This window comes from Melospiza melodia, chromosome 6 (assembly GCF_035770615.1).
Source record: "Melospiza melodia melodia isolate bMelMel2 chromosome 6, bMelMel2.pri, whole genome shotgun sequence".
Lineage (NCBI taxonomy): Eukaryota > Metazoa > Chordata > Aves > Passeriformes > Passerellidae > Melospiza > Melospiza melodia.
In genome coordinates, this window is record NC_086199.1 from 72,902,067 (window position 1) to 72,920,759 (window position 18,693).

At 35.9% G+C, this 18,693-nt stretch overlaps 1 protein-coding gene across 2 annotated transcripts in view; it reads right to left on the bottom strand.

The window, feature by feature from the left end:
* The window catches only part of TTBK2 (tau tubulin kinase 2), an 80,899-nt gene that overhangs the window by 7,742 nt on the left and 54,464 nt on the right, over positions 1-18,693 (bottom strand). Inside the window, exons 13-15 of one of the 2 annotated variants that reach the window (XM_063159118.1) lie at positions 17,265-17,853; positions 11,864-12,112; positions 852-2,113 (exon numbers count right to left, since the gene is read on the bottom strand). In XM_063159118.1, coding sequence (XP_063015188.1) covers positions 852-2,113; positions 11,864-12,112; positions 17,265-17,853 — 2,100 coding nt within the window. The remainder of the gene's footprint in view (positions 1-851; positions 2,114-11,863; positions 12,113-17,264; positions 17,854-18,693) is intronic. The other variant, XM_063159119.1, reaches the window with a different exon arrangement.

An 18,693-nucleotide genomic window follows, 5' to 3' on the forward strand; every position in this document is an offset into this window, starting at 1 on the left:
TATTTGGATCTAGGCTTTGGCTTCTGCGTTGTTCAGCTCAACATAGTATTTATATTTATATAAACTCACTCCCACAAATAGCCTCAGTGTTTACAGGATAACAGGAATTTCCTGGTGGTGTTGGAAGAAGTGCACTGAAGAGCAGTGCTTATTGCCATTTCAGAGGGGTACATCCATTCCTGCACACCATCAGTGCACTCCCATACACAATTTTAAGGGATGACAAGGCCCACTGCAGCTTCCTTGAAAGGATTTTGCACTACTGTATCAAAATTATCCTTATCTTGGGAATGTAGACAGAAAAACCTAGATTGTGGTTGTCTGCATATAGACGTGGCAAATGGGAGGTATTCTAAAATTCATTCTGCCCTACTTTAATTAGTTGGTTTACTTAGACATGATCTGAGCATTAATTGACTTAATGGTGATGGCTGGAATCTCCAAATATTTACAATGTCTACATTAAGGACAGATTAATTTTCAAGGGAGCTGAATACAAGAGCTCCTAAAAATTTCTATGGGTTTTTAAATAACCAGCAGTTCTGGAAAAGGAACCCCACTTTAACAAAATGTGTAAAAATTTAGTTATAGATTGTCACGTTTCAAAAAATTGAATGCACATCTATCGATGTATTAGTTTTAACAGTGAACCAGGCTCATTTTGTGTATCAGCTCCTCCTCATTCATTCTCCAACATTGTAAAGTTCCTCAGCGAATTGAAGCCCAGCATTTTTTTTTTAATTAGTTAGAGGGTGGAACTTCTACAGCATTACATCCTGCACAGTAACTGCAGTCTAGCTCCTGAAAATCTATTTCAACCTGAAAATCTATTTCTATTTTCTCTGCATTACCTAGCTTCTACCCCAGGTCTAGTAGGCGGTTTTCCTGGTGGTGGCCGAGGAAAGAACTGAGCTGAACTTGAACTGGTAACTTGATCAGACGTTGCCCAAGACACTGGTCTTGGAATCTTGCTTTTTCTGGACTGAGGGCTGCTTGGAGATAAAGAGCTATCTTCATTCTGCTTGCTGAAATGAGAGTCCAATGTCAATTTAGAAAACGAAGCTAAGACATCATCCTCAGAAAACGGTACTGGAGCAGCAGCCATTTTTTCCTCCAGTGACTTATCAGAGGCACTTGAGAGGTCACCAAGGAAAGATTTGAGCTGTCTCTTTTCCATAAGTAATTTGACCAAGTCCGTCTGATGGGCCTTTTTTAGAAGAAGCTTTTCCTTTGCAGAAACAGAAGCGGAATCTGACATTGAGTCTATCTCTTGTGCTAAAACTGGGATTCGACTCTGCCTGAATACAAAAGAAGATTTAACGGAGTCCTTCTTAGATCGATAAGAATTCTCATTTTCTGAAATGCAATGGAATAACTCTCCATTTCTGGGAGCATTTTTCTCTTTTTTATTCTCCTGCTGCAAAATAGTAGTAAGGGCCACTTGGTGGCATTTCAGGTCTTGGCTATGGACTTCCTCCTTATCAGAATGAAAACCATTTGCCTGAATGGTCGCTATTTTGCTTCCCTGTCTATTAACATGTGCGTTATTAAGTCTTGAGGGAGACAATTCTGATGTTTTAGGTGCTATTGACTTCAGAACCTCATCTTGATTTGGCACCAAACAGATAGGCCTTGACTTTGATTCTTGAGCTGCTTCAGTATTTGTTAGAGGTTCCTCCTCTGCAGATTTTGAGTTTCCTGGCAAAGAAGAATTCTGTTCTTTGCTAAGCATTTCAATGGCATCCTCAGAAACCAGTGGGAGCCCTTCTTCCTCAGCCTCCTCCACAGGAATATTTCCAAGCTCTTTCTCTTCCTGTATCCCATTGTGTTCAGGTAGGTCCTTTTGGTCACAATCCAGGACAGATTCTTTGACAAGTCCTCCCCTGTCAAGCACCTCTTGGTTAATATTAAGTACCAAATCTGGTCTGTTCGCACTAGCTGGAAGTGCATCCTCTGTCCCAACCAAACCTGGCAAACTTTCCTTTGGAGAGGAAAGTTCCATGGTATGTTCCACAGACTGACCATCCTGCTCTCTTCTCTCCAGCTGATGACCATAGTGAAAGCTCTCTGAAGCAGACTGTGTGGATGCCACTGAAGGTCTGGGTATTGTTATCTGCATTGGAAAATTAAAAAAAAAGGTGAGAAACTCAGGAATGTTATACAAGTAACATCCTTTAAATAGCAGCTTTGGTTCCACATCTTCAACATACATTATATAATGATTCCTATGAATCACAATGTTCAAATAATACCTAACTTCATAGCGTACATGTAGATAATCCGGAAAAAAAATCTATCCTCTCAAGATAGAAATATGTATCAGGTAAAACAAACATGTCAGTGAAAAATATTGCAGTTAGCAAGTATAACCTCCCGGGAATGAGATCCTAATGGGCATTTTTTGGTGTTTTTTTTTTTAATCTTAGTTTGAATACTCCTAGAATAAGTTGTATATAAATGTAAAATTTTTAACAAGTACACAGCAATATTTTTAGACAAATGCAGAAGACAAAGAACACAGTGACATTTAGATTCATAAATTCCACGCTCCTAATATATTTTTGTCTGGAAAAAGAGCTTTTCTCTGTATCCTGTATTAGTTATAGCTTTTCCTACTGAAGCTTATGCCCCATTTTAACTAGGTAACCTGGTTAGGATATCTCCTTACCTACGGTGATTAAGACATTCAAAAAGTAAATACTTACATCTCTAAATCCCCTAACAGGTCTGATCCAATAGATACACATAAAGCACTCCTAAAACCTGTATATATCATTAAGTCAGATACTCTTTGAAAAACGGTTGGTTATGATGAGTGCTGTCTTTGGCACACAGCATAATTGTTAGAGTATGTGTCCAGGAAATGGGAAACCTGCATTCATCTCTCCCTATTTGATGGATATAGACCCACTTCCTCTAGTTCCCATCAAAATGGGAAAAAACCCAAATGGAGTTGTTTCTCACCTTCCCCATTGAAGACAGGCAAATATACAGACAAAAATGCAAGAATCATGAGGTGAGAGGGTGAGAGAACACATACACAAGAGAGAGCACATACACAAGTTTTGTCTCTGGAGACATGGGAGGAATGCACTCTCACATGAAGAGGAGTCCAGCATTCTGGCTTATAGATATTGGTTCGAGTAAGTTGGTCTAAACAGCAAAAAAAAAATTAAAAATCAAGGGGATACCATTCCATCTTTTTCTACATGGACAGAGAGTTCAGCTCTGTGTCTCTTTCTATTCTATAGCTTCATGAATCTGACACAATCTGTACTCAACAGAAAGTGGAAACTGGAGTCTGAGTTTGGCTAAAAACACTTTCTTGATCACTACTGGTAGAAGAGAAACCAAATGGAGCATTGCTAGCATTCTGCTATGTTATAATACACATTTTACTTGATTTTGTTAAAGAAATTGTACACAGCGCTGAGCTTACTAGGCTTGTGCAAGAAGCCTAGTACATTGATATTAATGGCAGTAGAAACCAAACAAAAAAACAATCACACAGAGACCTGCAGTAAGAGTCTATTTTTTGTTTCCTTTATAATTTGTTTTCAAGTTTGGGCCAATACAGTCCTCCATGTTTGCTGAATTAAAATGGTACATTGAGCAAAAATCTGAGGTTACTTAGTTTTGGAAAAACAGTCCTACTCATCTCCTCTTAGTCCAAGTTCTTTCATCTGAAAGAAACACTATTTCCCTTTTGAGTTAGTGAAATGTTTCTTAGTGCAAAAGACTTCTTCTGAGAGAATCCAAGACCATCAGTTCAGCTACACAAAGAACAAAGGAAATAGAATTGTCTTTAAAGGCACCTTTCCATGATTAGATCATTTAGTGCCTTAATATTGAGTATTAAAAAACAGTTTAGAGAGAACTCTGCACAGAAAAGAAAAAAGAAAAAACTGGAGAAGAAAAAAAAATAAAAACAAAAAGATCTATGAAACAGGGGAGCTGTCCCATAGGTTTTCATCCAGACATAGGAATTTGCCTGAAGACAACACTGCTCAAGGTAGCCTATATATTGAAGGACTTGCTTTCATACAACAGAGGGACTTATTTTGGCCTGTCAGACAAAAATCATCAGCTTGCTTAAAAATTCTGATCTACAATCTGGGTAAAAGTGAGTTCAGGAAATTTTAATGCAATATTATCCTTGGAAGTGGAGGTTCAAAATTTGGAGACCTCACTTGGGCATCTGATGTCCACTGAGCTCTGTCTTGTTTCAATAGTTTGTTTCAGTACCTTGCTCTCCAGGGCTGCAGATGCATCTCAAAAATAAGCATGTGTAAATATTTCCTTTTTCAAACTTTTCACTGGGTGAGCTAATCCAGTTGCCAATCCAAATAATTTAGGATTAAAACACCAGAGTTATCTTCCACATATCTGAAGGATGACTTCCCTCAGAACAGAATGATCGGGGCGTCCTCTCAACTTACAGAGATGAGACAACCTCATGCATTTGCTTTCAGAAGGGTATTTATTTGATATATTTCTAGAAGAACTGCAACTGCATTTAAATCCTCCTTTGCAAAAATACATCTACATTAAAACTCTCTTTTCCTTGTGACACCTCTTTCATATGTCAATTCTTTGCTAGAAGAAAGCAGCTCTGATATGAAGGTAATTTACATTTTTCAATAGACTTCATATTTTTTGCCACATGTAGAGAGAGAATTTTCTAGTCTTTCCACCATATCTTGGCCATAGACATTCAACCCTTACATTCAAGAAAGAGGAGATTAGGTTTGTTGAACCACCTACAATCAAATAGGCAGGAGCTATTTGTGAAAAAGAAACACTGAACAAATGGAGAAAAGAAAAGGATATTGGATGACTAAGTATCAATTAAAGATCTGGTACTACTAAATAATTCAAACTTTCAGAAAAGGCTTTTTGAACACATATATCACTTTCTTGATTTTTATTCACTAACAAACAAAAATTTGTTTTCTCACATGGTCAATAAACTTCTTATTGGTCTTCTCAAAGTACAAGAACTAGATCCCTGTTGGACTTGACCCTTCACCTATGTGTTCAAGAAATTTAAATGGGTAGTCATTAACCTCATATTTTTATTTCTTGTGCCGCTAAATCCACTCTTATCCTATGAGATTCTTACGGTTAATTATGCCAATTATGTAAAACACTGAACCTGAGGAACAAAGATTACAATTAATCTAAGTGAAATATGGGGAATACAACTTAAAATCCTACCTTTCACCTCAACATGATAACTAGTTTATAACACTGATTTTGCAATTCCCACACTTCAACAGGAGTTATGTGTCTCAACAGATCACTAAAAATGGCTGAGACAATATATGGAACAATTAATTCAAGGTTCTCCTTTAACTCCAAAATATTCCAATTAAATTACTGCCACCATAGTCTTGAATCTTTTGGCCTTCCCTAAATAATTTCTTAATTCCTTTCTGTTTCCTCAAATTCACACTTGAACCAAGATGAGAAATTACCCTGCATTTCTTCAGGAAATTTTACGAGAGGGAGTGAGATGTCAAGAAGGAATAAGAACAAAACAACAACATAAACAACCTCTATGGCATCTGATAAACTTTCCTCCTTTTCAACCATTGACAGGCCGCAATAGTAAGCGATATGCTTGCATGAATGCCTCTGTGTACATATACAGCTAATTGTAGAGGAATGAAACACTGAGTTTAGCTCTGCAAAATTGCTAAATGAAAGACATAAAGGTGTGAATATGGATTATTTTATAATATCAGCAATAGCTTCTTCATTCCACTCATGATGTCTGATACTTCTGAATGTCAAGGGCTGTCAGGACTTTGGGCCTCTTAGAGACATGGTGTGTAGCTCTGTTTCCTACTAAACCTTTCATTATTTGGAGTTTTTCATATTAATACACCATCATCATTATATTACTGGACATTCTGAAGACACTTCACCTAATCAGTTTACTCTTCAGAACATCTTTGCTACCTTTGTAAACCTTGAAGCTTTTGTATCCAGGAGAATAAACCCCCCCACATCTTTTCTCTTTTCCCTGCTTCTTTTTCACCTATGGTTAGCTCTACAGCCAGTAGGAACAAAACCAATATTAGTACAAGTCTGGAAGTGCAACTCTAATTTGCAAGACCAAAAATTCTCCCTAAATCTTTCCAGTTCACCAGCTTCCTCTTACTTCATGAGCTTTTCTTTACTTACATTACTTACTTTCTATTTCTTCACACAATATTATGCCTCTGCAAAGAAATTTGAACTGCAGATTGTATGAAAAAGCTGAAGTTATATAATGCACTGTCCTGTAATTTACTGCCAGTGCCATTCTCACACAAGTAAACCACTGCTACACCTCACATCTTGGGAGACAGCTCACAGCTACCTGTTCAGAACAGACCCACCTCCCAAAATCCTCCCTCCCTACTACTGTCACTCCTACTGACTTTCTAGAATGTGGTCATTGTATCCCTTACATTCCATTCCCAGATTACGCTTACAGCAGGGAAGTTAAAGAAAATTATTTATATGTTTACTAAAGTACATTGGCTGTTTCTACAAATAGACTAATATGGGGATAAACAGGAGAAACATATGGCTCTAATTCAGTGTGTTGTGGAACACTAGACTAAATTTTGATACTGAATCCTTATCAATAGTCCCGTATATATAGTACTGCAAGCATTGCAGGCATTTGTAGGAACTGCTGGGCCTCAGGACACCATCATTTTTTAGTAAAAACTCACATGTGGCAGGCTCTAATCCTAGACTAAAGAGAAGTGACATATTAAGAGACACATGTTGCTCTCCACAGTTCTTCAGATACATTATTTCTTCTATAATATTAATTTTGCCATTGATTTACATGGAAGTTGTGAGAAATGGGAAGAGGATGGAATAAACGCAGAGCTATAAATGGACAACTGTGTTTTCAAATTGTCTAATGTCATAGGTAGCTTTTGAGGATAAAGAACATAGAGATCTGTGTGTACAGGCTTTCTCTAAGGCTTATTAGCCATGGTTTAACTTTTAAATTCTTTAAAGAGCTTCACTTTTCAGTTATTCCTACACCACTTATCAGACAAAATTCGACTTTTTTTTTGTTGTTCTAACATAAAGCTATATCCTATACAGGGAAAATACTGATTGCTCTAAAAACAGTAATTTGATTCCTTTTAGAGAATGACCATGACTGTTAAAAAGTGACTAATTAATTTGGTAACATGACTAAAACAGGTACTCATTCAATTTGAAACTACTTCTATATATTGCATAAACCAATTGAAGAACATTCCTGAAATTTACTGCTGAAAAGGAAAGCAGAAGCACTTATAGACTATTATTTCATAACACTCACATAATACTCCTGTGATACTGCTATTAAAATGACCAGTATTGTAGTATTTTTCTTGAGTTCCAAAGAAATGGTTCTTTTCAAAGAAAGCATTGATTTGCCTCAATGCACAGTTCAGAAGTGCGAATTTTTTCCCTGTAATTACAGTTGCACTAGAATCATATCTGATTTTAATAATAGAATACAATTATTTTAAGAAATAAATACATCTAAATTAAAGATTATCTTCTGAATGATACTGTAGACAGTATGTAGACCTATCTACAGGCACAATGTTAATTATATTAATTAGATCAATTATAACTTAATTACAGGAGAAACAATCATGAGTCATTATGTCCTGAACTGTAACCACCTATTTATTTCAAGATGATTATAGTATGAAGTGTCATCATGGAAACAATTGTTGACCCCAGAGTTAATCAGCTCTCCATGGGAAATCCCACAGACCACTTAGCTTTCCTGAAACATCTTTACTTATTTTAGGCTAATGAAATTATGATGTTAGAAAAATTTAACAAATCACACATGTTTTGGATAGAATGGGTATTTTAAAAGAATAATTAAAAAAAAAAAAGATAACTTCAAGGACAGACAAGACTAACTGCAAGTTGTGATTCCAAATTTTGGGAATCATAAAAGCATTGCAGATGCCAGAAACACAAACATGTTAAACATTTATAACTTTTTATATTTTTGGGGTTTTTTGACTCAATGTATGCAGATGCTATTACCACTGCTCAGTCCAGACTTTCATCACTTTTCTGCTGCTTCTAGTAGAGAAACCTGCAGAAGCAGAATGGCCAAAATGGTTCTGTCACTACAAATGGAAATCTTCTCTACAGCAACACACTATTCAGGAAAAATTAAGTCATTCATGCTGACTGCTTGTCCTCAACTCTTAATTACTTAATTTACAATGTGGAAAGTTTCCATTGTTAGAATTTAACATGCTGTACTTTTAGTTCTTCTTTACACCAAAGGCAGATGAGAAAAAATATGCCTGAAGAATTTCCTTCAAACAAAAGACTGCTCTGAGAAGGCAGCATTTAGATCTCTATGTAACAACCAATTTCCTCTGACACTTGGATAAAAGTAAAAAATAAAAATTTTTACTTGTTCACATTAGAAAGAGTGTGTAGAAGAAAATTCTTCTAGAAACATCATTATCAATATAAAATCCAGTTGCTTAAAAGAATGTGAGTAAGCCAGGGTAACATTTTTTTAAAAATTAACACTTATTAACAATTACCCCACCATGAATGAGATGGTAAGCATCTGCACGTTTTCCCTACTTAACAAAATCAAACCTTCTGTGTATCAAACAGTTCTCATAGCTACAAGCTGGACTAACTCCTTGCATTTCTGCCTTGAATGAAACAGGTAAGAACCTAACTTAAACCTCATGCTGACTCCATATATTTTCCATCAGGATAGGTAACAAGAGGCATAACAATTCTGTAAAATCTGAAATTGGAACCTTTTTTCTACAGACAACTTTTCAACTCAGATCAGTATATTATTTCTCATCTTGGATATGAATATGAAAGTGATGGCTTGCATTTCCATAGCTTCTTGTGTGGGAAGATTTCAGAGCATTTTGTAACTAATTATATAGTATATAATTTAAAAAATATTTTTAAATGTTCCAGTAAGGTAGAAATTTGAGAATTTTAAGACAGAAAATATTTGTATAAGTGCCAACTAACTCTAATTCTTAACCTGAGAGACACAGATTAGCCTTCCCTAACACCATGAATAACCATAAAATAATAAGATTTAAACTAGCCTCCCTGCACATATCTGATTAAGCAGACTGAAAAAAGAAACATCTGAATGACAGACAAAACTGGAATCCACCTTTGTTAAGGGCTGTATCATATTATAAAGCAGCCAGTTTAGAAGTATTCTAGATTGCTGCCATGGCTAAAAGAGGGGTTCACTCTTATAGGAGAATTAGAGAAACCAGAGATAAAAATCTGCACTCACTGATTTTGATTGTTTCTTAAGACACAGCTGCCCATTTAGCACTAAAACTACTTAAGCAGTATCTTCACACACAGCCCTGGCCAGTAGTTGCTGCACTCACATCACCTTTACCATTGACCTCACACAACACCCAGTGCCGCTCTCTAAATAAGCAGACAACTCATCTGGTTGGAAAAGAAAGAAAGAAAAATGTTAGGTTTCAAGAGGATTTGCTGTACAATTTGACCATGCTGTAGATGAGAAGGATACTAATAGCACTCCAGACACACTTTTCAGACCCAAGTACAAAGAATTCATCTGGGTTTTTTGAGAGCTATAATGCTGTCACACTCTTTTCTTTATGCTGCAAGTTGAATAACTAAGGAGAGCTGAAGCAAAACACTCCAATTCTCTTTCATAATTTATGTATGGCAAGACAGGAGTCCTGTATTGAGCAAATATAGACCAACCTACATCTGCACTAGTGTGCAGAGAATATACAGAGATTTCATGACCTCCTCTATCTGATACCAAAGTACAGGAAGATAGGTTAGAGCTCCTGAACCCACATTCATCAAAAATCTGGAATGAAAGTCACTTTGCTTGATTTCAGAAACAAATGTATAATTTCTTATTTTTTTTTAATACATGAAACTAAATTCAACAGTACAGATCCCTGACCTGTGCAATACATTAGTTATGAATGCTGAACCAAATTGCAGACAGCAGGAAAGACATGAAAATATATTCAGTACCAAATATTTGTAGAGATTAGCATGAATGACATTAAAAATCTTTTAAATATTTAAATATGTCAAAAAGAGAATGACTTGCAAAAGTTTTTGAATTCTTCAGTGAGCCATAAAGTACACGAGGCTTTCATTGTTGGAATGAAGTAAACAATCACGTGCTTCTATTTTCCATGGAAAGTGAAAAACTGATCATTCTTAACACAGTTATGACTTTCAAATCACAGCTCAAAAAGCAACACAGCAGTCAAGCACTTACCAGGAAAAAGGAAAGAAGAAGCTTAATGTTCACTCCACTGAGCAGCAGCACCTGGCACAACGCCAGGTCTTCTCCACATGACAAAGTACATCACTTTGCAGCCCTTATTAATATTGCAGCTGTATTTATTTTTTGGGTACTAAGGAAGCCAGAGAAGATCCTCTGTGCCAACTTGCTTTTTCTGAGCATTGTGGACATTTTACTAAGTTTGCTAATTACATCTGCAATAGATTCTGATTGAAAAATTTAAATCGTAGCTATAGGGACCAAAAAAAAAACCAACCCAAAAAAACTCCAACAACCAGAAATTAAGGTCATCTTGCATCCTAGGATACAAACCAATGCCAAAAAATACTGAAACTTAACTCCTAAGGAGTTATTTTCTCCTAGGTCCCTTTCCCTACTCAGTATGTCAGCCATCAAGATGTGGTATTTTGGTATCCCATCAAGTTCACAGTCACGAACATCGGGGAGCTACTGTTTGTTTTTATACATCAAACACAGATAATTTTTTTTTTTATATTCAGCTAAAAAACAGTCAGGGTTTTACCTTGTTATTACATACCAATGGTCCTACAAGATTTTGAAAGTAACTAAGCTTAATGAATTACTTTTAATATCAATACTCCTGTTCATTCTTCCTTGAGAAAAGAAAAACTGTAATATAGAACTTTTTATACTGAAAAATACATTGGAAATGAAAGGCAACACAAAGTATAATCCAAATGAAACATTAATGGTAAAATGATGATGATATGTTAGTCTTATGCATTAATGCTATGTCATACTGCTTTACCCAACAATGCAAACTCACACTACTTAGCAGATCTCAATATTTTTGTAATACAAAAATTACACTTAACTTCAATAATGACTGCAAACCTTCATCTTTCATATTGAAATGAAACTGGAAATACAAAACTACAAAAAGTCCCCTTTCTTTAGTGGCATTTTCATTATCTGTGACCCCTGATAATTGCCATCTTTACTCTAAATACTGTAAGCAGGGGAAAATTTTATTATTTGCTAATTTCCAAAGAAATGTTCTGACTATTTCTAGATCTCTTTTTGTCATATTAAAATCATTTAGGGCAGTCAAAATTTTAATATGTGATCCCAGTTTGAAATTCAGCTAGTACTGTGATTATAGGAATCCATTATTCTTAGCTTTAAATTAAGCAAAAAAAAATTTTCTATATTTTATAATCCTATCTTTTTACAAGAGAAAATATCTGAGGAAGTGAATCTGTCTTTCAGAACATCCAAAGATGCTTTGTGCTCCAGATCTTAACCTGAATAACAGCTCCTTAAATATTCCCCTCTTCTAAGTGGGACAGCATTATCTTCCTCACAGAGTATTCCCAACTCTATTCCTGGAAAAGATCCATTCTTACTCCCCAACTTGATTTTTCAAAACATTTTTAGGATGCTGTGTATAGCAGTATGACTAGCACATGCCTACCACCAGACTGTGCAGAGCAACTGAAAACATGACACATTACAGATGACTGCTACAACGCAGTCATTTCCATGAAGACAAGGCTTATTCACCTGCTCAGCTTGTGCTTTTGAGATGCGAATGACAGGGGGGAGCTTGCTGCCACAGGGAATGGCAGGAAGCTGCCTACGGCCAGTGGAGCGGGAGGAAGAGGAGTGGCTCTCAGCTGACTGACTCCTGGGCAAGGCAGCCTCCCTCAGAGGGTCCGAGTGGATGGACAGATAGGCTATAGGGCTCATGGTGCGGAGGATGGGACTTGAAATTCTTGGAGTGGAGAAATGCAGCATATGACATGAGTTGAGCTGTGAGAACAACATGGCGGGGAAGAAAATAAGGTTGAATATATTTTAATAATTCTTGTTTATGTTTCGCCTGTATGCATTCCCTCAAAAACCATATTCACAACTCCCTAAGAGGCTGAAAGGTCATAATTTAAGAGGTGTCTTAAGTCTAATCTTCACATTTTCCATAATTTTCAAAAATCCAGTATCAAAATCAAGAGTAATTATAATTTCTCTAGCTGGACTCTTCATTCACTCAGTCTTAGAATCATAGAATCATTTAGGTTGGAAAATAAAATCAGATTCTTTAAGTCCAACCTCTGCAACCGTAATAACTGGTCAGTAACAATCTAGGGCTTGCAGGGCTTTAAATGTAATAAACTATCAGAGGCTGTTTCAAGGACATGGCGTACATCAGTTGATAACTGGCTCGCTGATCATTGACTGATCCTTTCAAACACTGAGCACATCCACACAACATCGTATCTGTGTTTCTGAGATTACTACAGTGATAACATATACACCCTTTGAAGGCTTTACTGCTGTGCCAATAGCAGCATACATTAGGAACTGCCCCTGACAGGATTAATCACTAAGGTTAATACTAAACAATTCTGATGAAATTTCCCAAATATGAGACCAAACTAGAAGGCTACGCTGGCCTGGAGAATCAAGGAACAATTGCTTCATCTTGAACCACATTAATTAAAGCATTTAGATAAGAGGTAAGAAAAAAGAATAGGAACTGCAATCTCTTCCAAATGGTTAATTTTAGACAAAGTACATTTTTAAATTGCTTATTGATGATTCTAATAAACCTATAGCTTTGATATACAAAGCTAAAATCCACTGGTTTTTTGTAAGACCTTTACCAGTACTGAAGAAATATCTGATAGTGACACACTTAAATACCTGTAAATGAGATTGCTATACATAGTTTGCAATTCTTTGTTCCAATTACAGTTAGAGAAAACCATGAAGAGTAGAGATAAGGAAATTTTCTGCAAGCTTCATGCTTCATGAAGGTGACTTTTTGTTTTATACCATTGCAATTCTAACCTATATCCTTTGGAAAGCAAGACCATCTAGCAAGCATTTCCATTTCTAAGGAAAAGGTATCTTTTAACTGTGTCAATACTAAAGCTTCAGCTCCCACAATGCATCACTGACTTGCAACTGGAAAAAAAAAGTATTTCCAGTGCCTCATAAAAGCAGCAAATGAGAAGACAAGGTACATGAAAATTTAATTACTTACAACTCAGAAATAAATAGATATTTAAGAGCAAGCTTTTGATAAACATAACCTTGACATACAAAATTTTCATTTCAGCAATATTTCTAAATAACAAAAATAAATAGATTCACACAGTAAACCCTCTTCTATAATATACACACATACATATCTACACAAATTTGTGTTGTCAGCCAAGTGAGATCAAAGCAAACTGTTGTTTAATTTAAACTGAAAATGAAGATGGAAAGAGCTGTTACATGCTTAATTACTTCAAATCCATTATTTCTTATTTACTGAAATATCTACTTGATAAATATATGTTGCAAGGATTTGTGAAAGCATTGTATAGAGTTCTTTGCAATTCAACACAAACACAGAAAATTAATGAAGCTGTGGGTCCATAACACACAAAGTCCAGCTCTAGCCTGTTAGTACCAGGTGTAGGAAAAGAAAACTAGAGCTGTATGATGCAAAGTGCTGCTCCAGTATAAATTCACTATTAGTGTAGATCAGCTCAAATTCTTTTGACAAATTACCTTCATACCAGTAGATATTACAGTAAATCCCACACTGTCTGTCCTGCAGCCAAAGCCAACATAAAGATATTATTAAAGCATAAAATCAGCACATATACCCTTAGCATACTCTGAGTATTCAACATATATGTGATCATGCGCCCACAACTAAGCCAGATTAAACTGGTCTTTGCTGGTTGCACACAGAATTTGTATTGCAACTGGAAAACCAAGACTGATAACATGAAAAATGCTTCTCTTACCTGCAGGCCTTTTTTTTCATAATAGACAGCATAATTTGATGTAATTTTTTATGCCCAAGACTTTCTCATCCCCAAGCCAATAACTAACACATTTTTCTCTCTTATTTTTCGAGTTCAAGTTTCCTTTCTTAACTGGTGCAACTCTACATTTTTTATAGAATGCTGATGCTGTGTATAACAGGTGAGAAGTGATATTATCAACAATTACAGGAAGTCCACATACACAAACAATTTCAGGAAGAATATTTATCTACCAATGGAAAGACTGTAGACTAGAAATTTCTTTCCTTCAAAAGAAAATAAAATTATGGGTGAGTGTATGAAATATTAGTTTCTCATACAGAAACATCTATGCTAGTAGTTAATGAAACAGTGCACAATAAAGCTCTGAAAGAAATGAAGAACAAAGAAGAATCACCAAAGCAAAAAGGAAATATTCAAAAAAATACTTGACTTATGATATGAAAACTATTTTATGCTTTCACCACTGAAGTAATTGCTTGCATATTTAACAAACCTATCAAAATAAGCCCAAAAAGCAAAACCATACTTTGTTCTAAGTCACAGTGAAGCAGGTCAGTAGAAAATATATACCCATATGAGAGGTATATTCATAAGCATGATGATCACGAATGCTGGCATGTCCTAGAGTTTCAAGCTGTCTGAAATGAGTGAACTACTTCAGTAATTCTAAGTTTCTAAATTACTACAATTTCAACATCTATTTTAACCCCTTTTAGTAACGTAAATTTAATTTATAGTTCTAAAATTAACATTCTTGGATCCAAGCCTGCTCTTAGTAACTGCCGGAATATAATTAAATCAGCAGAAAAGTAAAGTATCACCTTTGCCTATTATTTTTATTGCCAGGAATGTGCTACCTAGAAAAAAAAATACTAAAGAACAAGAACATCTTATGCACAATCAAGGATCACATTGAAAAAACAATGTGTAGTTTCAGGGCAAGTACTCAGAGGAAGAAAGAAAAGGAGTCTACCAAACAGCTCTCAGAGGTCACCAGGACCTTTGAACAGAGAGAATGGTGGGAAGAAGAGGCATACACACACACTTGCTGCCAGTGAAGTGACAAGAACACTCACCTAGAAGAACTAGGTTCTAGTGCCCTTCATAGGGAATATTTAACTATCCTTTATAAAGTGGAATGCATCAATGAAGGCCAAAAAGAAAAACTCACCCTGAAATAGCCTCTTAGGCTTTGTGTGGCTTTCAAGGGCTAATGAGGTAGATGGAAGACTACCCCAAATTGCCATCACAGTTGGAAGAGACACACTGTATAGGCACACTCTGTTCCCAGCTACTAAACTGGCTAAGTAATTTCCATTTTTTTTTATTCTCAGGTCAATTTATATTTTCTATTGTACATCATTCACCTTTGAAACACCAAATTCCTTCCTGCCATTCATCTTGCACTCACAACACTACTTGATCTTCCAGCATAAAATAAACTATATTAATTTCCCCCTTTTTTGAGGTAGTGACAAATGCTACTTATCTCCCTGCAAAGAGAGAGTAAAATATAATTTCACTTGAGTTTCTATTTCAGCCAGTAGTTCTTCCAATGCATTTTATAGTAATTAACTTTGTTTGCAACCATTTCTGCTCCCATGTTCTGAAGCTTCTTCCTTCACAGACAAAGATATTGTCCATTTTTTGCACTGTAGTACGTAATATTTGTACCACCTCTACTTTTAGTTTAAAGTAAAACAGCTATTTCCCCTAAAAGAGCCACATTTGCATAAAGTGTACAATTGTATAGTGCATTTAATTAGAAAATTACAAGCTGTTTTTAAGGGCTCTTGAAATAAAGACACTTGATAATTAGTATTTTTTACAGGACCAAGTGCTGCTTTTTCTTGTTTGTTTTACTAAAACTGACCTTAAAATACAAAAACCGAACAACTTAAAAATTTAAAATAATTTTTCACCTTTAAAGGTTTCTAACCATCAAAAATTCTTTCATGCATCTAATATTTCAAACTAAATCTCAAAAATCTGTTGTTTAACACAGTTCTATATTTTCTATTATACAAAACAAATCTTCTATAAATGACATTATTTAAAGTATGATGTCCATACATCTTGCCTTTTCCAGGAGAATCTAGGCACAGTTGAAATTTTACTGTGCTGCTATAGTTAATTACATTGGGTAGCTCATTTTCACTATAAAGGATATTCCACACCTGATAATAAATGACTAGTCGGTGACAAATTTTTCTAATGAGCTGGCAGTAACTTTCACAAAAAGTGGTGATACAAGAAGAAAAATATAGCCAGGTTTCTTGGCTCAAGGGAACTTCACAGAACTGACCTTTAGATCATAGATGCCACAGTATCTACTTTAAAAAGGGGAGAAATAAAACCATGAGGTGATTCCCAATCACTTAACCATTAACCTCACTTACTCCTTAAGTAAAGGCAAAGAAGTCTCTGTTTAGAAACAGTGACAGGAGAAAAAAATAAATGTTCAAAAACTGTGCAACAGAGAATTCTTCAGAAAAGATGGAAAAAGAAAAACAAGGATATGCAACAAAAGCAAAGCAATCTGTTTTGGCAAAAAGTATAAGAGTAAAGTAGGATTTGCAAAAGTATTTAAGAAGTGAAAAGCAGCAACACTTTATATAAAGGCAACAAGTTGTTTGTATAGGGACCATTAGAAATCTCTGAAGTAACAGGGAGAAACAAAGTGAATTCCAGAAGCAAACACTGCAGGAATAATAGCGAGACATGAGAGCAAGTAACTGTTTCTTTAATTTCAGCCACTTAGATTTTTCCTGGAGCACATGAAACATGGTAGCACAGTATTTTACATATTCAATTGCAATTTTATATTTATGTACTGCAAACATAATAAATATGTGTTTGCATGTGTGTCCTTCACTGATTAGGAATCACTGCACAAGGAGCTTCTTTAGACAGACAGATATACAGATAAATAACTCTCTGTAAAATGTGGTCAGTTTTGTGGATCACACCTGCAGAACAATTAGCACTTCCATGGGTGACTGTAAACAGCTGTGTAACTGAATATGGAAGATCAGTCTTCAAGAATCCAGTCCCATACCTGCTGAAACTAGAAATTTCTGCTACACCACCCTTACCATTTCCTCTTACAATTCTGAATGAAGAAGAGGTTTTCTTACCGGAGTGAGTGCTCCTTCTGCTTGAGCTTCCATAGGACTTGTAGGGGTGGCTGCAAGAAGCTGTCCTGCAGCTCCAGACAGAAGTTCCAATTTATCTGTAAGCTGTTCAGATGCAGCAGGGTGACATTCCGCGTCGAGAACAAACTCCACACCTGAAGTTTGGTTCTTGGCATGGATATTGTTTCCTGCCCAACCACCCTCTTTGGACTGCTCTTCTGGAAGGGACTCCTCTAGAACTTGTAGTACCTCTGGCTCTTCATCTGAGGGACTTCCAGTCATTTTGTGCCCTAAAGCCTCATTTGTCCTGAAGTCCTGCAAATCCCGTTCCTTATCTATTATCACCCATTCCTTAGAATCAACCTCCTGCCTGCAGGAGCTTAAGTTAACAGCTACAAATCCATTGCTCATAACACCATCAGCATGGTCAGGAGAATTAGCTGACACAGGCTTTGAAGCATCTGGAAGATACTCTTCATCATAGTGCCAAACATGGTCCGTGCGGGCAGGAAGAGATGTTTTCTGAGAAAGAGGAGGAACAGCAGCAACAGGAGTCTCTGCCACTTTCAAGTCTTTCTGCTTCTTCTCCAAACTTAGAGAAAAAAAGTTAATATCTGAATTAGTTAAGAATTAATTAAATCATTTATATTGCATTTGAGTGTTTTCAGAAGAAGAAAATTAGATTTATATAAAAATTTGTTGTCATATTCTAGAACAGCCTACAATGGTTCAAAGATCCACAATTTGAGACAAATAAGTATGATGTCAAGTAAATATGGATGGCCTTAGAAATGTACACATTTTTAATTTTAGTTGTAATTCATGACATTGTATTGTAAATATAATTACCAGAAAGGAGAATTGTGAGAGAAAAAAACTCAGACGTGAGGTAACCACAGATGTCCAGTGTACTTAATTTGTTACAAAGCAGAGACTCAAAGAGGAAGAGAAGAAACGGATGTCTCCTGCAGAAGTTATTATATTCTTTCAAGAAGAATGTTATTTATTGCTTTGAGTGATTCCTTACTTATGCTTTGCATAATTTCTTTCATCAAACAAATTCAAATTCCTAGCTCCCCTATGAAGTATTCAGAAAGATTTTGCCACTGTCATCGCCCCAGCTCTCTTCTACTGTCCCCACTCAGCCTCTGCCTTTCAGTCAGACTTCACTGTGTCCCTCTCCCCTTATTCTTTCTAGACACAGGCAAACTGAATCCATTTTCATACATCTGTCTCTTTTCTACCTTCAAATTATATTTTAAGTTATCTGTCTTCCACCAAGATTTTTTTATGTTGGTGTAAAACATTTGGACATAACTAAGCCTGCTGCATGCAGGTAGATTTCTAACTTCTTCACTCCACTTCCTGTAAACTTCCCTTCTCATATCATATAGCCTAATCTCATGCTACCTCTACTGGGCACCTGATGTCA